This window comes from Podarcis muralis, chromosome 7, assembly GCF_964188315.1.
Source record: "Podarcis muralis chromosome 7, rPodMur119.hap1.1, whole genome shotgun sequence".
Classification (NCBI taxonomy): Eukaryota; Metazoa; Chordata; class Lepidosauria; order Squamata; family Lacertidae; genus Podarcis; species Podarcis muralis.
This window is the reverse complement of record NC_135661.1, coordinates 40,895,068-40,914,557: the sequence shown is the minus strand read 5'-3', so window position 1 is coordinate 40,914,557 and position 19,490 is coordinate 40,895,068. Positions and strand designations below refer to the sequence as shown.

At 46.9% G+C, this 19,490-nt stretch overlaps 1 protein-coding gene across 9 annotated transcripts in view; it reads left to right on the top strand.

The window, feature by feature from the left end:
* GSE1 (Gse1 coiled-coil protein) overlaps positions 1 to 19,490 on the top strand; it is a 374,856-nt gene that overhangs the window by 349,725 nt on the left and 5,641 nt on the right. For all 9 annotated transcript variants that reach the window (XM_028740044.2, XM_028740043.2, XM_028740049.2 and 6 more), the window contains 9 exons: positions 8 to 195; positions 1,618 to 1,815; positions 3,879 to 4,070; positions 4,179 to 4,489; positions 5,592 to 5,919; positions 11,659 to 12,251; positions 14,878 to 14,990; positions 16,139 to 16,409; positions 17,601 to 17,708. In XM_028740044.2, coding sequence (XP_028595877.2) covers positions 8 to 195; positions 1,618 to 1,815; positions 3,879 to 4,070; positions 4,179 to 4,489; positions 5,592 to 5,919; positions 11,659 to 12,251; positions 14,878 to 14,990; positions 16,139 to 16,409; positions 17,601 to 17,708 — 2,302 coding nt within the window. The remainder of the gene's footprint in view (positions 1 to 7; positions 196 to 1,617; positions 1,816 to 3,878; positions 4,071 to 4,178; positions 4,490 to 5,591; positions 5,920 to 11,658; positions 12,252 to 14,877; positions 14,991 to 16,138; positions 16,410 to 17,600; positions 17,709 to 19,490) is intronic.

Sequence of the window (19,490 nt, the reverse complement as noted above, 5' to 3'; positions counted from 1 at the left end):
CACATAGCAAGAAGCCGGGTCACGAAGCAGTGGTGGAAACAGCAGCAGCAACAGGGACCGCCTGATGGCTGAGGCCCCGTTACCCCAGGAGAAAGCCAGTGGCCCAACAGTCCCTTCTCACTTGCTGGGGACGCCTTATTCCTTTGGGATCCCTCCTAACTCCATCGTCCAGGACTCTCGTTTCCCACCTCTCAAGTAAGTGCCTGCTGGCTAGGGCTGATGGGAATGGTAGTCCAAAACCTCTGGAGGGCACCAGGTTGGCCAAGGCTGCACTAGAAGGACAGACCCTTCTTCTCCAAAGTGACAGCGTCTTGGGAACCAGCCTCTGCCTTGCTTGCAGGCTTGGGTTGCCTCTAGAGGTCTTCCTGACTGCAGTATTTGCAAAAGTCCTTTTTCAGTAACAACAGCTATCATGAGCCCATGAAGATGTGTTGGTAGTGCTGGTCAGGGGAGAAAAGGGTCAGGAGTGCAAAATTAGATCCTGGGGAGGGACCAAGCAATCATGGGAGATGCTGGAGAGGGTCTGAGCAGGTTGACAGGGGAGAGTCCCCTCTTAGTGACATCAGATGCCCCAACCACCGTGGTACAGCTGCTTGACTCGTGCACCACCACCTGTCAGTGAAGCACTCCCCACCCAAGATGTGCCAGCTCCACCTCTGTTGCCAAGGATCTGTTAATGGCTGCAGCAATGTGAACAGACCCAGCCTGCTCAGCCTTGTGGGCCAGGGAGGCAACTGTGTGAATGACTGTGCCTGTCCTTCTCTTCAAAAGGGGAGTTCAGCCATGTGTTCTAGAGTTCTGCTATGTCTTCTGAACTGTATAGCTTGTAACCTGATCTATGTTGGGGCTCTGTAGTGAGTTCTGGAATAAAGCCTTTAACAATAATTGAGCTGAGAGTCCAAGAACTGAGTCTACAAGTGGGAACCAGGACACTAGCATAGCATTGTGTGTACATGTAAGTCTCTGATAGCTGGTTAGAGCATGGTGCTGATAACACCAAGGCTGCAGGCTCGATCCCCATATGGGACAGCTGCATATTCCTGCATTGCAGGGGGTTGGATTAGATACTCAGGGTCCCTCCCAACTCAATGATTCTATGTAATGGGGGTGGGAAGAGATAGTCCTGCCTGAGATGGATAGCCACGCTACTTATCCTCCCATTTCCAAAAATGGAATCTGGCCAGAAACAACCTGCAAAGGAATATGATTCACAAAGTGAGGAAGTGCTGTGTGTGTCAGGTATGTACATGATTGGATGTGTGTCCCACCCCCACCCCGAAACAACTGCTTTAAAATGAGAATGCAGCAGCTTTGACTGCTCAGCCTCCTAAACAGATCTTGTTCTGAAGGCAAAATGGAGAGCACTCTAGTGAACACGTGAGCACTTTATTGCTAAGCAGGGAGCTTGAAAAGTGTGGTGCCTGCCAGTGTGGCTCCTTTTCCCATATGGAGTCCACTGTTTCCCTCCTCTTTTGCCTCCGTCAGTGTGGGCTGGGCACTGATGCACACATGGAGAGACTAGATGCCCTGACCAAAGGTCTCCAGGCCCCAATGGAAGCACAAGCTCAGGAGAGACAACGTCCTCCACTTCTTTCCCTCTTTCCTTCCACTCTGCAGCCTCCCACGGCCTGTCCACCATGTGGTGCCTCCCAGCGCAGTCACAGAAGACTACCTGCGGAGCTTCCGGCCCTACCATACAGCTGAAGAGCTTCGCATGTCCTCCCTGCCTCCCATTACTCTGGATCCAGCCACAGCTGCTGCTTACTACCACCCCAGTTACCTGGCTCACCATCCTTTTCCTCACCCAGCCTTCAGGTAAGGGCCAAAGATGATGCAAGCAAAGGGCTTTGCCGGCCCCATTCTTCGCCTCGTGGGCAAGGCAGGATTTGATTGAGCAGTTTGGGCAGTTACCCAGGCGTGTTCTTTGGAGCCAACCGCTAATAGGTCTTAACAGGTCTTGCCCACAATGGAGGGCTCTCTGAGGACTTGAGCACAGCTGTAATAAAGCACAACAGGCCATCACTTAAAGCAGCAGCAGGAGTCCAGATGCTGGGCCACTAATTTGTTCTTTGAATGGGGTCCTGTTGAGCGGTTTCTGCCTCCGCCCAGCTTCTGTTATGCCCTGGTCAGCAAGACACGCTGTGCCCATGGAGAACTGAGATCAAGCAATGGGCTTGGAACACAAATGCCTTTTGAGAGAGCGGGCGGGGAACCTGAGAAGCTGTCTCCAGCTTTTCTTCGGTGGCTTGCACGTTTGCCATGTTTTTTGAGGCTGCAGATTCAAAAGTGCAGCAGTTGTGTGGGAATGTGTATGGATACAGTCTGCCTTACCCGTTCCTAGAGAGGCCACTCTTCAGATGCCTCCATCTCTTGATGGCTAAAGACTTGGTCTGCTATGTGGGGATGCCCCAGCTCTAAGATGCCCTTGCAAGACCCTTGTGCTTGATAGCCTCCGTTTATAAGTTTGGGGCAAAAGGTGAAACTGGTTTTATTTTACTAGAGGACGTAATGCATTTTTACTCAGTAGCTGTACTCCCTTGTTTGATGCTCTTACTTTACTGTTCTTGGGGTTTTATTCCTAAGGTTGAAATAATTTGTGGATAAGACAGAACAAAATATTTAAAATAAAAATTAGGTTGGGAGAAGGTTTGCTCACTTTATTCTCCCCCCCTCCCCAAATTCTCCTCTAAGCTAAAACTTAGTTTGGATTTAGATTGGATTTCATGGTGATCAGGCTGGCAGGGTCTAGGTCACAGGTAGGCAACATGTGGCCCTCAGCCCCAACACTTCTTGAAGCTTCCCAGAGTGCTTTTCTTCCTCGCTGATTTCCTCTTTATGTTTCCTGGCTTTTGAACAGTGGTAGCTGATGCCCATTTGGGCTGGAGGGGTGGATGGGAGCCCAAGAGTGGGTGGAGGCAGAGCCAATGATAGGCAGAGCCAAACAACTCTGGGTTTGTTCTCCTTTTTGCTGAGTTTGTACAAAAGGAGTGCTTGAGACCAAGGTGAAGAGGCTCACCGGCAAGTAGGAAGGCAAGCAGTGGAGGAGGGCTGGGGGCAGGCTAAGGTTGATGGGGCAGGGCCCCATCTGCCCTAATGCACCAGCATCCACTGCTTTTGAAAGTGTGTTCCCCTTTTTTCTACTCTTTTTCAGAACTGGGGCTGCCTTTTACTTAATAAAAATACATTGTTTATTTCTGAATAAGATTGCGATTTCTGATCAGAGATTGCCTTGGTGAAAACTTTATTCTTTGTTCTGAATAACACTTTTGTCTCTATCTGTGCCCATCGGTTGCTCTGGCTCCACCTACTGCCAGCATGCGGGCGCCCGACACAAGGGAATGAAGTTCTCGAAAGAAAAAAATGTGTTGGTGGTAGCCCCAAACCTCAGCAACAGCTGTGGGGCCTCAGACCCAGAGCTGAAGGCACAGTCCTACCATATACTGTATGCACCAGAGGTTGGAAGCCAGTTGTCCTACAGATGTTGTTAGACTACAGCTCCCATTATCCCTGACCATTGATTAAGCTGGCTGGTTTTGATGGGAGATGAAGCCCAGCAACATCTGAAAGGCCACAGATTCTGTGTCTCAGGTACACACCTTTTGAAGGGATCACTTGTGGTATTTGTTAACAGGATCTGCTTGGTTTATTTAGTACCAACTGTGAAGTTCAGACAACACAAATTGGATTAGTCGCCATCCTATGGCTAGAGTGGCTGGGGAAACCCAGCCAGATGGGCGGGGTATAAATCATAAATTATTATAAATTATTATAGAGTGTCCTGCAAGTAATTTTGCTCTCTTCAGTCACCAAATGCATCTCTCTCGTAAACGCAAAGAAAGCTACGAGAGTTTTTAGGCTAACTGCACCTCTCTTTTCAGGATGGATGATTCGTACTGCCTCTCAGCTCTACGCTCACCTTTCTATCCAATTCCAACTCCTGGTTCACTCCCACCGCTTCATCCATCAGCCATGCACCTCCACCTGTCTGGAGTAAGGTACCCCACCGAGTTGTCTCATTCGTCTCTCTCTGCCCTTCAGTCCGAACGCATATCCAGCCTGACAGCAGAGAGGTATGGAACCATTCCGTGGCTGTTAAAAGATCTCAGCTCCTTTGGGGACAAAATGAAGGGTCCACCCATTAGCCCTTCCTCCTATGCCTTTCTCTTGTTTTTTTGCAGGCTGCAGATGGATGAGGAGCTGCGGCAGCGGGAGCGAGAGAAGGAGCGAGAACGGGAAGCTGATCGTGAGCGCGAGAGGGAACGGGAGCGAGAACGGGAGCGGGAGAAGGAACTGGAACGGGAGCGGGAAAAAGAGAGGGAACGGGAACGGGAGCTGGAGAGGCAGCGAGAAAGAGCCCGGGAGAAAGAGCAGAGCATTGTCAAAGCCATGGAAGGCCCCTTCTTACCAGTGTCAGAGTTGCACGGACTGAGGAGTCACCCACCAGAAGAGCGTGTCAAACCATCTGAGCAGCTAACGCCAAACCGAGCAGGTGACCTGAAATAGCCACTGAAGTAGCTTTTGTTTGGGAATTTGCTGGGGGTGGGCAGGGGAAGCAGCCCATTTGCCATGGGCATTACATAGCCAGCAAACACCTGAGACTCAGCCCCTGGGCATGGGGCTTGAAGCAAACATCACCTGATTTGATTATCTGTGGGCTTTGGTTCTCACTGAGGTGCTGTTTCTGGTGGTTTTGTGATGGCCGCTGTAACAGCACTCATGGGATACACAGTCTGCAGTAAGTTTCCCCGCAGGATCTATCTAATGTCCTGTTGTTTTCATTGCATACACTACTTTATTAATTGTTGCACAGCTCTAGTAGCTTTGTTTGTGCTGAACAGGTTTGCCGTTCAGGTGCGGAATCTGATTTGTGCTGCAGAATTTGACTATAAGAGAATGGAGGCAGGGTTTAAGTCCTTCCTCACCCCTAAGGTCTGTGCAGAAACCTGTAATTTGTTACTGTTTTCTGGTAAAGCATTTCAGCTGAGCTGACGGGTTTCCTGTAGTTATTCTGTCTTGTGCAGATCTCTGCTCGTCATCCATTGCTGTATATGTGAGCTATTGGGCAGCGGATGACTATGGCCTTCTCTCCTCCACTGCTGCAGAACATTGCATTAGGTGAACTGTATCAGCATAAATGTATTCAGGTTACCTGAGCCAAAAATTGGCACAAAGAATGTAGCTTTTTTGTCTGCATAGCCTTGTTCAACACAGGATGAACATCTTCAGGGGTCCTAGGCAAATTCTTTTGGCCAATGGAGACCCTTCCTATAGCATATATATATCAACCTCCATTAACATAGGCCTGGGCCATGTCTACAACTGTGAATTCACCTGGATCTGCTGGATGTAGCTCACATGTCCTGCCTCTTTCTGTACTGTGGGCCCTGGCATGATGCAGTGGCCTGTTGGGACACTGAGGTGCTGCTGACCTGCCACACTGTTCTTCCCTGACTAAGATCCTTTGTCCCACCACAGTTGTGGACCACCATAGGCACAAATGCTACATACCCCCAAGTTTCCTGCTGCCACCTCAGACAGCATTCCAAGGCTAAGGGGACCCTATTTGCATCCTGCCTTTTCCCCCCTTACAGAGAAGCCCAAGGACTCTTCTGCTATCCAGACCCCCAAGCCAGTCCAGCATCCTTTGCACTCGTCGTCTGCCTCGCACCATCCCGTGCCCAGCCTCATTTCCAACCACAGCATCTTCCCCCTGCCTGGCAGCAGCACAGCCACAGCGCTCCTCATCCAGCGCACCAATGAGGAAGAGAAGTGGCTGGCGCGGCAGCGGCGGCTACGGCAGGAGAAAGAAGACCGCCAGTCCCAAGTGTCGGAGTTCCGGCAGCAAGTTCTAGAGCAGCATTTGGATATTGGGCGCCCGCCCGGCCAGATGGAGGCTGAGCACCGGCCAGAGAACCCCAGGTAAGGCTTTGCTTCTTGAGTGGCCTCTCTGCTAGTGGAGGCCTCTTGGATCCTACTGGCTGGCTACTCTCTGTTCGCATCTGGCTTGTGGGGCAGAGGAGATCTGAAAGCGCCCAAATCTTTCGCAGGAGCGGCAGCCCACCTGGAAGGGGTTGGTGTCTCAGAAGCGTAAGCAAAGATCCAGAGCCTTCATCTGGCTCCACTATGTTTGGATTTCAACAGGCAGGAGCTAATGCCATCTGACAGCTGCTTGGAAGCTTTTGCAGAATGAGCCTGGTGGCCTCCATCCAACCGACTGTGACCAGGTGTCACTAAGGCAGTTGTCACTAATTGCTGCCATCGCTGGCAGATGGAGGGAGCAGGGAGCTGAGTCTTGGAGGCCTCTAGATCTGAATGGGCTGCAGCGTCGCTGGCACTGCTGCTTCTTGGCCCTCCCAATGTACGACCCAGGAGGGGGTGGGAGAGTCCAAGGTTGGCTTTGAGAGCCTCATTTGCCTGCTTGGCCAAGAGCAAAATGATTGCTCTTGAACAAGGCAGGAGTCCCTCCGGCCACACGGCTGGTGCATGTTTTTGACTGTGGACCAGGAGCCCACACTCCAGCCAAGGCAACAACTTGCTTCCTGCCAGATCAGCTTCAGAGTCCCTCCGTCTCAGTCCTGGGCATGGTGTGATGAGTAGCAAATTCCGAGTGGGAATTGGGGAGCAAAAGCACAGCTGTGTGAAGAGAGAAAGTGTCTCTGTCGCTACTGCTGCCGGCTCCCTCTTGCCTCTGGGTGGATTGATATCTCCCTTCTCGCTCTATTGCCAAGCGCTTACTTAAGCATCACTGACTCGACTCATCCCTTTGGCTCTGCTGCTGGATCCCATTGTTGGTTTCGGGTATCAAGGGGATTAGAGGAGCTAATCAGGTATAAGAAGGAGTGGATTGCTGGTCTGCACTTCAGTGTCAAATTCTCATTTCATCATCCTCTTCTGCAATGGTTCAGCAGAGCTACACACAGAGCAAGGTCACCTCTAATGCGTACAGTGAGAAGGGCCTTGGGCTGTTTGCTTCAAAAGCCACAATCCAGGGGCTGCTAATCCGCTGCGCCTGGATAATGGCAATGGGTGCCATGGAAGCTACAGCCATAGGCAAGTTGTTGTTACAGGGCCATTGTTGATCAACAGAAAGAGACGTTGTCTCATTCTTTCTGGTTAACTAGACAGTGTCTGCACCACTCCCAATTTGATATTTTTAAGGATGTGTTTTTAGGACGGGTTTTTATGAGTAAGAATCTATTGGCTTTTGTTTTTTATAAATTGTTTTTCTTTCAAAAAGCTTGTTGCTCTAGTGAATTATATTGTGCTTGTATATTATGTGCCACTTTGAGTGCTACGTTGACAGCAGGAATGCCATATGGGAGGGGATTTTATCCAATGCTAGTCCTACTCAAGGTAGACTCATTGACATTAATGGCAAGACTAATTTAGACCCATTAATTTCAGTGGGTCTATTCTGAGTAAAACTTAGTTTGATACAACCTTGTGTGTGCATACAGAAAAACACATTTATTTAAAAGCACTTACATAGTAATTCCTGTTTCAAAAATATCCAAGCAGTGTATAATCTAACAAAACACAGAAATGTTAAAACAAAAGCACAAACTAAAACCAGTAAAATAGCAATATAAAAGACATAAAAGCATACAAAAGCAAAACAGAAATTCAGAAAATTCAAACACTTAAAACAACCTTTTGGGTCAGATAAAGCCTGGGCAAAAAGGTAAGTCTTCAGGAGACATCTGCAGCAACAGACTGCTGCTGCTTCGCATATGGCAAAGGAAAGAGTATCATCCATGCACACACAGAAACACACACATCCAGGAGCTTAGTTGTGGATAGTAACACCAGCATCCTTCTCCAGATTCCCCAACCTTAAATTGTGTCCTTTGCAAACACTGATGCCCAAGACTTCTCTGGCTCCTCAGCAGTCAGATTACAGATTGAGGCAGCACTCTGAACTTGATGCTCCGCTGCACGGGGCCCTGGTGCTCTGGAGTGGAAAACTGTTAAGCGCACAGCTTCAGCACATGCAATATTTATCCTTCTAACAGTTTTAGCCCTTTTACTAGTTATTTAAGAAGGATTTCATGGTGTCATTCCCTTTCTGCCACTAGAGCGTAAGGCTTTTTTGTGGCATCTTTGCACATTCTGAACTTCAGAGCTTGTGTGAATGTGTAAGTAACTAAGGGCAGAGTTATTGGTCTGGGTAGTGACAGAAGGACACACTTAGTGCCCCTGTCATCATCATCATCAGTTTATTTGCATTTCTGTTTTCCATAGTAAACTATGCTCAAAGCAATGTGATTCCAATAAAACAATGCATAAAATACACGCAGGTCCTAGTTTACGAACACAATGCATTCCTTGGAAATTATTTGTTAGGCGAGTGTTTGCGTAACCTGTCAACAATTTCCGTTCACATAACAAGTTGATTCTTTCCATTGATTCCTATGGGGGAAATTCTAATGCGTCCTTAATCACAGAATTTGTCATGCACACCTGTATAGTGAGGTTTGGGTACTAATTCCTTGTGTTCGGATAAGTGAACATAGCGAGTGTTTGTAAAGTGGGACTTGTGTGTAACGCTTCATGATAATTCACTAGCTATTTATAGGATATATCAGCAAAAGTTAAAAAGTAATAGAAACAACATTTCAGTAGGCTGGAATAAACCTTATTAATAAATTCAATATTACAGCAATAGTAAGTGATAATAATGATTCAAACTAATATTTCATATTAAAGCATAACAATAGGAAAGTAAAATCTCAAAGCAGCAAAACTAGTATATCTTTTCCAGAGTCGATGTTCTTCCCAGCAAGAGCCCTTGAACAAGATCCCTGCCCTCCAGGCTAGGCAAGGTCACCATAGAGAAGCTGGGAGCTGGGTCTTGACAGAATTTGTATACAGATCACCCCATCCTCAGCAACTGGGTAGGGAAGGGGAAGAAGTTGCAAGGAGGTTCCTGCACTGAGCTGGGGCTGGACTAGATGGACTGCAGGGTGACTTCCAGCTCTCAAATCCTTTTATCCTTCGAGTAGCATGATAGCTGTATCAAACCTGAATGTTCAGAAGTTAGCAGCAGTTGCCAGGGAACAACCACAAGAGAGGGTTGTTGCCAGTGTGTCCAGCTTGTGGGCTTCCCAGAGGCATCTGGTTGGTCACTGTGGGAAACAGGATGTTGGACCAGATAGACTTTTGATCTAATCCAACATGTCTGTCCTTGTGTTAGCAGGTGACAGCGAAAAGGGCCCGGGGCCATTATGCTTAATGATCACTGGGTATCTGAGCATTTCAGAGTCAAGGTTCACTTTCCAGTGTTTCAACCACATTCCCCAGTGCAATTGCAATCGTAACGGATGCTTGCTAGCTGTGGAGATGGCAATGAATTGTTCATTTTTTCCAGCAACAGAATGTTGGGTTTGGATGCTGGGATAAATATAATCACAACAAAATCAGTAGATTATGCTAAAAAAAACACCACATTTTTTGCCATTATGTGACCCACATTGTCTCACTGTTTGTAGCAGAGGTCCTAAAGTTTGCAACCTCCAACATTTGAGTCTCAAGTACATGGCAGCTGAGTTTTTGGATACCCAGCTGAACTATTCAGGAGAAAATTGGCTCAGTTAACCAAAAAGGTTTTAGGATGCATCAGACCAATCATATGTCATTGGCTGAGAAACGTCTCTCCACAAATCAAACCCAGGGGGAAAGTAAGGGTATGCATGTATGAAGCGAGATGAGCGCTGCACCCCATAGTCCCTTTTGACTGAGCTTAACTGTCCAGGGGTCATTTACCTTTACCTTTTACCTGCATGTGACAGGAGGCACTGATTTTAACTTCTATGGTACGCCCCCCAAGCCCTACAGGATCTGTCAGTGCTGACAATATTCCCATTAGCCAAAAGTCATGTAACTTAAATCCATGCACTTCTTTGTAGATCTAATACATTTTGGGGGAACCGTATCCTCTCCCTCCTTAATCGATTTCCAAATCCTACTCAGCAATACAGGCAACTGATAACAGTGGCTGGTGCCCACTGGGACTGGCAAGGCAGAGAGACCAGAGCCAGTGACGGGCAGAGCCAACTAACTCTAGTTTTGTCCCTATCCTCTTCCTTCCTGCTGAGTTCTACAAGGAGCTTCACTGAAAGTAAGGAGGAGGAAGCTGACAGGCAGGCCGGGGCTGGTTGGGGGGCAGAGGTTGGTGGAGCACTGCCCTGCTCAGCCTAACAGAACAGCCTCCACTGCTGAGTAAGTGGCCTTGACGAAGTCTCTGCCCATTGATGAAGTCTTGGATTCTCAGTGAGGGTGGCAGATCAGTTAGAATAACAAAGAATAATGAGAAATGAGCGCAGATGCATCGACAAGGTGTTTGTGTGCGTGTGCATTTTTGTGTTTCCTCTTACCTAGTTTCTGCTGCAGCTAGTCCAGAAACCACTAGGTGTCACCCCAGTCCCAGCCTCCCACAGATACAGATGTGTAGGCACGTACATATTCCCAGCCAAACTGCCCTCCAGTGATAGCTTTATATGAGAAATCTGATGTTCCAGGTTGGCCCTTCTGCTTTTGCAGCTCACTGCACAGGCCTTGTTCAGTTATAGCAGAGGGTGGACTATATCCCAGTGTGGAAACTGGGCTGTGTAATATCTCAGAATGACATACTGTAGGCAGGCACAAGACAGCTCTTCCTGTCAGTCTGTCAGTCACTTTATTTACAAACTACTCTCCTGCACACATTATACTCAGCAGTTAATAACAAAGCACTGACAAAACTACAAACACAAAAATAAATACAAATTAACTGCCATAGGAATTAGCAGTAGATTCAGTGTCCATCACTCACATTAGAGAGGGTTCCATGAAGAAAAGCCTGTCATTTTTCTGACCACAGAGCCTTCTGCTACATACCAAGATGACACTTGGGCCACATCTGCCCCATGCATCTAAAGCACTCTTAGAGCACAGTCACAGCTTCTCCCAAAGAATCCTGGGAACTGTAGTTTGCTAAGGGTGCAGAGAGTTGTTAGGTGACCACTATTCCTCTCACAGGGACGCGGGTGGCACTGTGGGTTAAACCACAGAGCCTAGGACTTGCCGATCAGAAGGTCAGCAGTTTGAATCCCTGAGACGGGGTGAGCTCCCGTTGCTTGGTCCCTGCTCCTGCCAACCTAGCAGTTCAAAAGCACATCAAAGTGCAAGTAGATAAATAGGTACCGCTCTGGAAGGAAGGTAAACAGCGTTTCCGTGCGCTGCTTTGGTTCGACAGAAGCGGCTTAGTCATGCTGGCCACAAGACCCAGAAGCTGTACGCCGGCTCCCTCGGCCAATAAAGCGAGATGAGCGCCGCAACCCCAGAGTCGGCCACGACTGGACCTAACGGCCAGGGGTCCCTTTACCTTTACTTATTCCTCTCACAGAGCTACTAGTGTGAGACTGGTTTAACAAACAATCCCAGGGAGCTCTGGGGATTGTAGCTCTGTGAGAGGAAGAGGGAATCTCCTAACAACTTTCATCCCCATCAATGAACTGCAGCTCCCAGGATTCCTTGAGGCAGAGTCATGACTGCTAAAGTGGCAAAGTAATGCTTTAAATGTATGGTGCAGATGTGGCCTTAGTCACAGTGAAAAGCACTTATTTGTAGAACTTACCTTGCATGCTTTGTTAATTAATTGTACCTCTATCCTTTTTGCAGATCGGGACCAAACCGCCCTGAACCAAGTAGTCGAGACCAACCGCAGCATTTTGGAGGCCCCCCTCCGCTTATCTCTCCTAAGCCTCAGCACCATCCTGTCCCCACTTCCCTCTGGAACCCTGTCTCCTTGATGGACACTTCTGAGGCACGAAGGATACAGGAAAGCCACCCTCTCCCAAGCCACAGCACCCAGTATGAGTCCAGTCGGCAAGCCATCCCCCTTGTGAAGGTCGAGCGGGTGTACTGTCCAGAGAAACTCGAGGAAGGGGCTAGGAAAAGAGAAGCCCTGGAGAAGTTCCAGCCTCCTCGTGACCCTGGCGGGGCAGAGCATAGTGGCTTTTCCCATGGGCCCTTCTTAGCAGAACTGGAAAAGTCCACACAGACCATATTGAACCAGCAGAGGGCCTCCCTCTCACAGGGTGGGCAGTTGGTTGACATGAGCTTGAACGCCAAGCCAGGCTCACCCTATCGGCATCCATTACCCAGAAGCCATGACCCCATGTATGTTTACGACGAGTTCTTGCAACAGCACCGGAAGCTGGTCAGCAAGCTGGACCTGGAGGAGAAAAGGCGGAGAGAAGCCCAGGAGAAAGGTCAGTGCACAGACCCTTTGTGGAAGGGCCTACAATACATCCAGCACTCCGGAATGCCTCCCCTCCAGGTCTTGTTCCTGGAAAAGGGAAGGCTGCACAGGGTTTTCAAATGACTTCACTTTTGGAAGTAGAAGTCTCAGTCATCCTCAGGAAAATAGGAAACACAGGAAGCTGCCTTATATTGAGTTGGACCCTTGGTCTATCTAGTCCAGTGTTATATATGTACTAACTGGCAGCAGTTCTGCAGGTTTTCAGGCAGGGACTCGTTCCAGCTTTACCTGGAGCTGGTGCCTGGGATTGAATTGGGGACCTTCTGCATACACTCAGCTAAGGCCCATCTTCTGCAGCTTTCTTACAGAGAGCACTAAATAACATAACTGCAGAAAAGGAAAGGGAGGTGCTTAGAACAGTCAAGAGGCCACACAGCCCTCGTGGGCTCTCAGGTGAAGGAAGTCTCTGCCAAAGAGTCCCTACAGCAGAGCTGTATGGTTTGGTTAGTACCAAGGAACTTGTGTGAAAAAGAAAAAGGTATCCCTCCTTCAGATTCGATGTTTTTCCTTGTGCCAGGCTAGGGGCGGGGGGAATGGAGAGAAGCTCACAGCCAGTGTGTGATTTGGTAGTAGGGACCCTGCTAGCCTCCAGGTGCCATCCTTTGTAGCCAGGTGTGGACTTGGTAGGGGCACTTTTTAAAAAAACACCACACACACTTTTATGTTGTTATTTTAAAAAGCAGCACAGCACTGCAAACTTTGGTTGCTCAAGGCTTTTTTAGCAGGCATACAGAAACTCCTAAAAGTGGATTCAGGAACACATTTTCCTCATTGTGCTGCCTTTCCAGTTCCCATTTGGAGCTAGAGACATGTCCAAACAGTAGGTTCAGTCACTCCTTGTCTAACACCTTGCTGTAAGCATTGTGTCACTACTGATTGATTATAAAAATGTAATACTTAGTATAATAGTAATATTTAAGTGGTTTTCTGCTAGAGATTAGTAATATAATCTCTAGTAATCCAATCTAAATCCCACACCTGTCAGACTGCATCAAGAGATCCACTTCCATTTGGATCCTATTGTGTGGTGTCCGGAAAAAGCACCCTGTTCAAATTGTCCTCCTGACTGAGAAACCTGGAAGAGCAAATACTGAATACACCAGAATTTAGGAAGAGATCCAATGAAGCCGGATTAAAGTGTGCTGCTGCCTGAAGGTTGAGTAAAAGGCTGTATCTGAGGCTGAGATATTCTACCCCTTGATTTGCATAAGGCTTCTCCAGTAGGCAAGTTGCCTCATTTGTCCCAAATTAAAAGCATGGCTTGAATTTGTAATGACTAGAAGGAAGAGTGTAATGTTCAGGGAAAACCAGCCTTTTTGGGGTTTTATCAAAGCCCCGGTAGCTTGGATCACATATCAGAAATGGATTGACCCTCTAACGTGGCAGGCTGCTTCCTTTCCCCCCATCCACTTTGCCTGCCTTGAGCACACTGTCCAAGTTGCTCCATAAATCCTGCCTCCAGTTAATAAATGATGAACTGAGACTAATAAAGCAGCTTTAAATATTAATCTGGAATGTAAAACCAGAGTGAGATTAGCAAACAGGAAAAAAGCAAGGCACTTAGTTGGGAAAGGTGAGTTTGGCACACAGGGTCTGCAGTTTCCATTGTGTGATGTTACTGTTTTCTACTTGTAGCTGCTCACATCCCTTTGGGCAGAAGTCAGCTTGTTATCTCTGCCTTCTAGTTGCCTCCTTCTTCTTTGGCTGCCCCACTAACCTATGCCAGCTAGCATCATGGTTAGCTGCTGTGCCACTGGGAGCATGTGATGGTGGCATGCCAGAGCATTAACAGTGGCTGCTCCTGCAATACACAGATGCACTCACTGCAAAGACTGGGAAGCATGAAGGACTGAATCTAGGAATCTGGCATGCAAGCCTGTTCAGTACGGGGAAGAGTCCTGGCCTGATCATTAGCACCCCACCATGTTCATCTGCCTAGCACCTCCTGGTTGCCACATGCACACAAGGCAACCAGGCTTCTCACTGTTTAGCAGGTGCTTCAGAGCACCAGGGCATTCACAGCCAACTGCCTCCTTTTACAGGCACAGCAGCCATACATCCAAGGGACCACAGCACAGTCATTGCATTGCACAAGCAGCTGGCTTCCACCTGCCTACCTTCTGAGCTTTTCATTTCCTTTTTTTCTGGTCAAATTTGATCTTGTTTTGTATAACTGCGTTTTTTGTTTTTTGCAGGAGGCAGAATACATACAATCCTCAGTAGGATTCTGTGCCTGTTTTCCCCAGACATGTATCTGTACAGGAGGGTGATATCTTTCCTGAATCAGAGGCCCAGAGAACATAGTCTGTTGCCCTTGCTATAACATTATCTGGCTCTGCCTGCACACTCAGAACAGTGATGACAATTCATTCAGCTGCTCCTGAGAACAACCCACTAGGATGCAAACAGCCCTCATGGTTGGGCCGTTTTTATTCTAAAGCATATTCTATTATAGACTAGATTGTGTCTCTTAGCCACAGGAAAACAAAAACAAAAAAGGTCGTGATGATGCTAGGTAAAAGATTTGCAGCTTCCCACAACCTTCAAGTTGGCCTTCTCTGCTTTATTATGTACAGGTTACTACTATGATCTGGATGACTCTTACGATGAGAGCGATGAAGAGGAAGTGCGAGCCCACCTGCGATGTGTTGCAGAGCAACCCCCATTAAAGTTGGACACCTCCTCTGAGGTAAGCCCCACCTCTTACTTCACATAATACTATGGACAAATTCCGGTCCATAATGATTTCCAAGAGTTGACATGTCTAGCTGCGCCAGGTAAGATCACTTGCTAACCTATTACCAAGAACTGAACTTTGATAACATCATACTATTATCTGTCTTTTAGAGCAAATATGCTTGAGTTGAAAAGTGGGAGTCTGTGACGTTCCAAATATAAATGATTTGTTCAATATCTCAGGGCAAATTCCAATCAGTGCCACAAATCCCAAGTTCTTGCAAGTGGCACTTTCCCCCTACCCCCAGCTGTGTGTATTTTTCCAGGCTGAGGATTGAATGCTGTTCTCAGCCTGGAAAAGTTCCTAGAGTTGAAGGAGGAAGTTAAAAAGAGTGACTCTCTTCCCACTTCCTCCTTCATCTCTATGGATGCTTCAGTCACTGCCTTCTGAGTCTCAAGAGGGAAGAGCACAGAGTAAAGAGCCAGTAGGAGTGGGTAGGCTCAAATGCAGTTTATCACTTTTTTTTATTAAAGAGGTAGCAATAATAGTACATATTAGCTACTGCACACCCTTCCTACCCACCTTCCCTATAAGTGGGCACTGGTATACTGTAATAAGCACATTTTCACTTGCATGTTTTGGCAGAAAGAGGATTTTAAAAACAAAAACAAATGGTAGTCTAGTGCTCTGTTAGTGTGAATGGGTGGGTGTTTTGTATGTGAGGGGGGAGAGAGAGAAGTGGCGGTAATGGACGTCTCAACTACCCTCACCCACTCTTATCACTCCGCAAGGAATGCAGCCCTCAAGTTCAAAAAGTCTGCCCACCCATAAGTGAAGCACAAGCACATTCTAGCTATTTTTTCCTTTTCCTTTTCCTTCTTCTTTTGGCTGTCTGAATATTGTCAAGTATTTGGATAGGCCATTGATAACTTACCTTCTTTTCTATGCAGTTGGCATACTGTAAGGAATTAGGCAGCTAGGTGTTTCTCTTGAAAAGAGAATCCTTTACTGAGCAATGCAGACTTCCTGTGGTTTCTTTAAACAAAATGATAGCACATACTTCACCTTAGAACTAATATCATGGAAACACTGGTTGATGTATACCTTTAAGCAAGAGAAACCATCTGAATGAGCATCCCTCCTTTGTTACGCTCTTCCAGAAACTGGAGTTCCTACAGCTTTTTGGACTGACCACCCAACAACAGAAGGAGGAGCTGCTGACTCAAAAACGGAGGAAACGGCGGAGAATGTTGCGAGAGAGGAGCCCCTCGCCACCTAGCGTCCAGAATAAACGCCAGACGCCCTCTCCTCGTTTTGTGCTCTCAACACGTTACAGCCCTGATGAAATGAACAATAGCCCAAACTTTGAGGAGAAGAAGAGATTCCTTACCACCTTCAATTTAACCCACATCACTGCTGAGAAACGGAAAGGTGAGTATTGGTTTGTGGGAAGATGGGTAGAAGATCTTCCAGGATGTGAGGGAAGTTTAAGGGGGTCTGGTAAGTTCAAAGGCCATACAGAGGAGCATCTCAGTTCTGTACCTCCTGGAATCTGTTGAACAAACTGCAGTCTGCAAGCCAGTGTGTCCAAGGAATGCAGAAAAAATCATGCACTTTTATGTAAACTTGTATATGAGGGTCAAGTGTCATGTGAAATGGCCTCTTGGAAATTGGACTGTAGGCCACTTGACTTCTCAAAGCCTCCTCTTCCAGAAGCAACCCACATTGCAACTAAAGGAAAACTGTGGATCTGGCCTTTGTCTAGTGCCAAAACCTGCAGCCGCCCTGCAGTTGTTACACGGCATTGTCTTAAGAAAGAGAAAACAGCCTGGTAGTGTTGGTGTAGCATTGTGATGAACAGCATGGGCTAGGGACTACCAAGAAGTATCTTCAGATCTCAGCTTAACCTTAAACTCCATACTCTGGTGCTTAACAGCATATGGGCAGCTGGTACAAGCTTTTGAGTTCAAGGCCCTTAACAAATTAGGTCCAGGCTATCTTAAGGACTGCCTGATCCCTTATATCTCTACCCAATCACTGAACTCTTGTGGGGAGTCTCTGTTAGTGTTCCCCCATGGCTCAGATGCATGGCTTGTAACTATTAGAAGCCATGCATTCACTTTTGTGGATCCAAGCCTGTGGAAATCCCTTCTAACTGAAATTAGACAGGCATCTTCCTTGCTGAAATGTCAGGCACATGACTTAGGCTTTCTTGGTCCAGCAGGCATTTTAAGGTAGTGTTTAGTTTTTGCAATGAATTTCTATTGTTTTATTTTCCATGAAGGTTATTTTTATGTGCACCCCATAGAAATGCTAATGATTAAGTGGTTTATGTGTCTTAAATTAGAAAAAACTACAATAAAATACAGGTCTTTATAGCACAGTTGTGAGGATTAGTGATGATATGTGTGTGATGCTTTGGTAACTCTTAAAAAGTGCAGTATATATTCTGAGAAAGTATGTGGTGTTAGATTTTCTTATTAAGAGCCAAGAGCAAAAAACGAACAGGCTTTACTAACCAGAGGTGGAGAGAGCTGCTCTCTGGGACTGTGTATCAGTCCTGCCTCTTTCATTTTGCCTCTGAGCAAAAGCTAGTTTTGCTCACTGCTTCTCATCTTTCAGATACAGAGAAGCTGGTGGAGATGTTCCATGCCATGAAACAGAAAAGTGCCTCCACAGCAGTATCAGTGAAAACATCCCCACGGGACAGTCCTAGTAGCGTCCAACCTGGTAAGTGGCTATAAATGGCAACTGTGTGACAGCAAGGGATTGATGCCTTCTTGGCTGGGGCTTCTTGAGGCTGCAAGATGTCCCAGTGGACTTGATTATCCTTGTCTGTGACTTTCTGCTAGGGTAAACCAGGCAGATTAAGTCCAGGGAGACGTTTTGAGTGCCCGATTACAGGAGTGTTGTTTGTCTGCCAAAACAGAACATGTGGCGTGTTTCCAAGAACTGGATCTGCAACACAAACCAGTACACATTTACTCAAAAGTAAGCCCCCCTGATTTCAATGAGGCTTACTTCCAAGTATGTATAAAATGAGTTGCAGCTGCCGCCACACTTTACAGAAACCTCAAAGGGAGGGGTGGGAGTGCCCCTTGTGTCTCATTATCTCCAACTGCTTCTTAAATAACCCAACAATAGGCACATGCCAGAAGCTGTAATTTCCTACACTGCTCACACAGTTTTGGTGGGAGGTATTTGCATCTATTTATTTTATTTTATTTTATTTAAAAGCATTTCTAAACCATTTAATATTTCAAAAATCTCTAAGGAGTGTAAGCTATTTACAGTGTAAAAATATCCATTAAAACAAAAATACAACTTAAAACTAATAAAAAAGTATAAAATGCCCATTTTGTCACTGCCCTATTATTTTGTGTAGGGTGCAGAGTGTAATTTCTAAGTGAATGTACAGAGCTCTTCAAGGGCAGGCAGTCTTTCTGGTAACCTGGTTGTTCAGGGCTTTACAGAGGTTGTGTGCCACGCCGCCGCGCCCCCCCCCCCCCCGTCTCTGCCAAGCAGTAGGAAGTTTCCAGGGAGTTGCAGGCACTCGCCTAGGGTTGTGTTTCCATTGGGAAATCAAGGCACAAGAAGACTAGTCTTTAAGAAATGTTTTATTTTACATATATTTACACCTAAAGCCTTCAGTGGAGGGGTTCCCTCACTGAGAGAAGTGGTGTTACAGGGAAATGGGCACAGGGCCTTCTCGGCAGTGTCACCCTCCCTGTGGAATGCTCTCCCATCAGATGTAAAGGAGATAAATAACCATACAACTTATAAAAGACATCTGAAGGCAGCCCTGTATTGGGAGGTTTTTAATGTTTGGTGTTTTATTATGTTTTTATGTGTGGTGGAAGCCACCGAGGGTGGCTGGGGAATAAATAAAACTTATTAATAATAATTTATTACTATACCCAAAGAGCATCCCATGGCTCCTCTGATAGCTACAGCAAGCTTGGGTCCAAAGCAGCAGCCAGTCATGGCTCCCAGACTGTTGATGCAACCTCCTCCAGCCAGTGCTTCATGAAGTTCTTCCCAACTTCCTCCTTCTTGTTGCCAGCACACCTTGCAAAACCAACAAAACAAAAAAAAAAACACCCTCTCCTTCCATCTGCTCACCCACCCACCCTTCCCCAGACCTGTTTTGTTTTGTTTTGTTTTTTTGCAGGACACATTTTTCCTGTGTGATGTCACACCTCCTGTAACCTCCCCCTCCCAACACTGTTATTTCTTTTGCTAACACACAGCTGCGGGTGGAGGGGCAAGGACAGCACCTGCATGGTCAATTGTTCTTTAATTGCCTGGCACTTAATTCTCCTTCTATTCGCATTCAGCCTGTAATTTAAATCTAATGTCTGGCATCTTCCCTTCATACTCCAAAAAAACCCAGCTAAATTCTACCCCTTTATTCATTTCCAACATTCACTAACTCTAGCAGTTCTGAGTGCCCTTGCACCCCCAAACTCTGTTACCCCAAATCTGTAACGTGTCAACCGCGCATTAGCACGC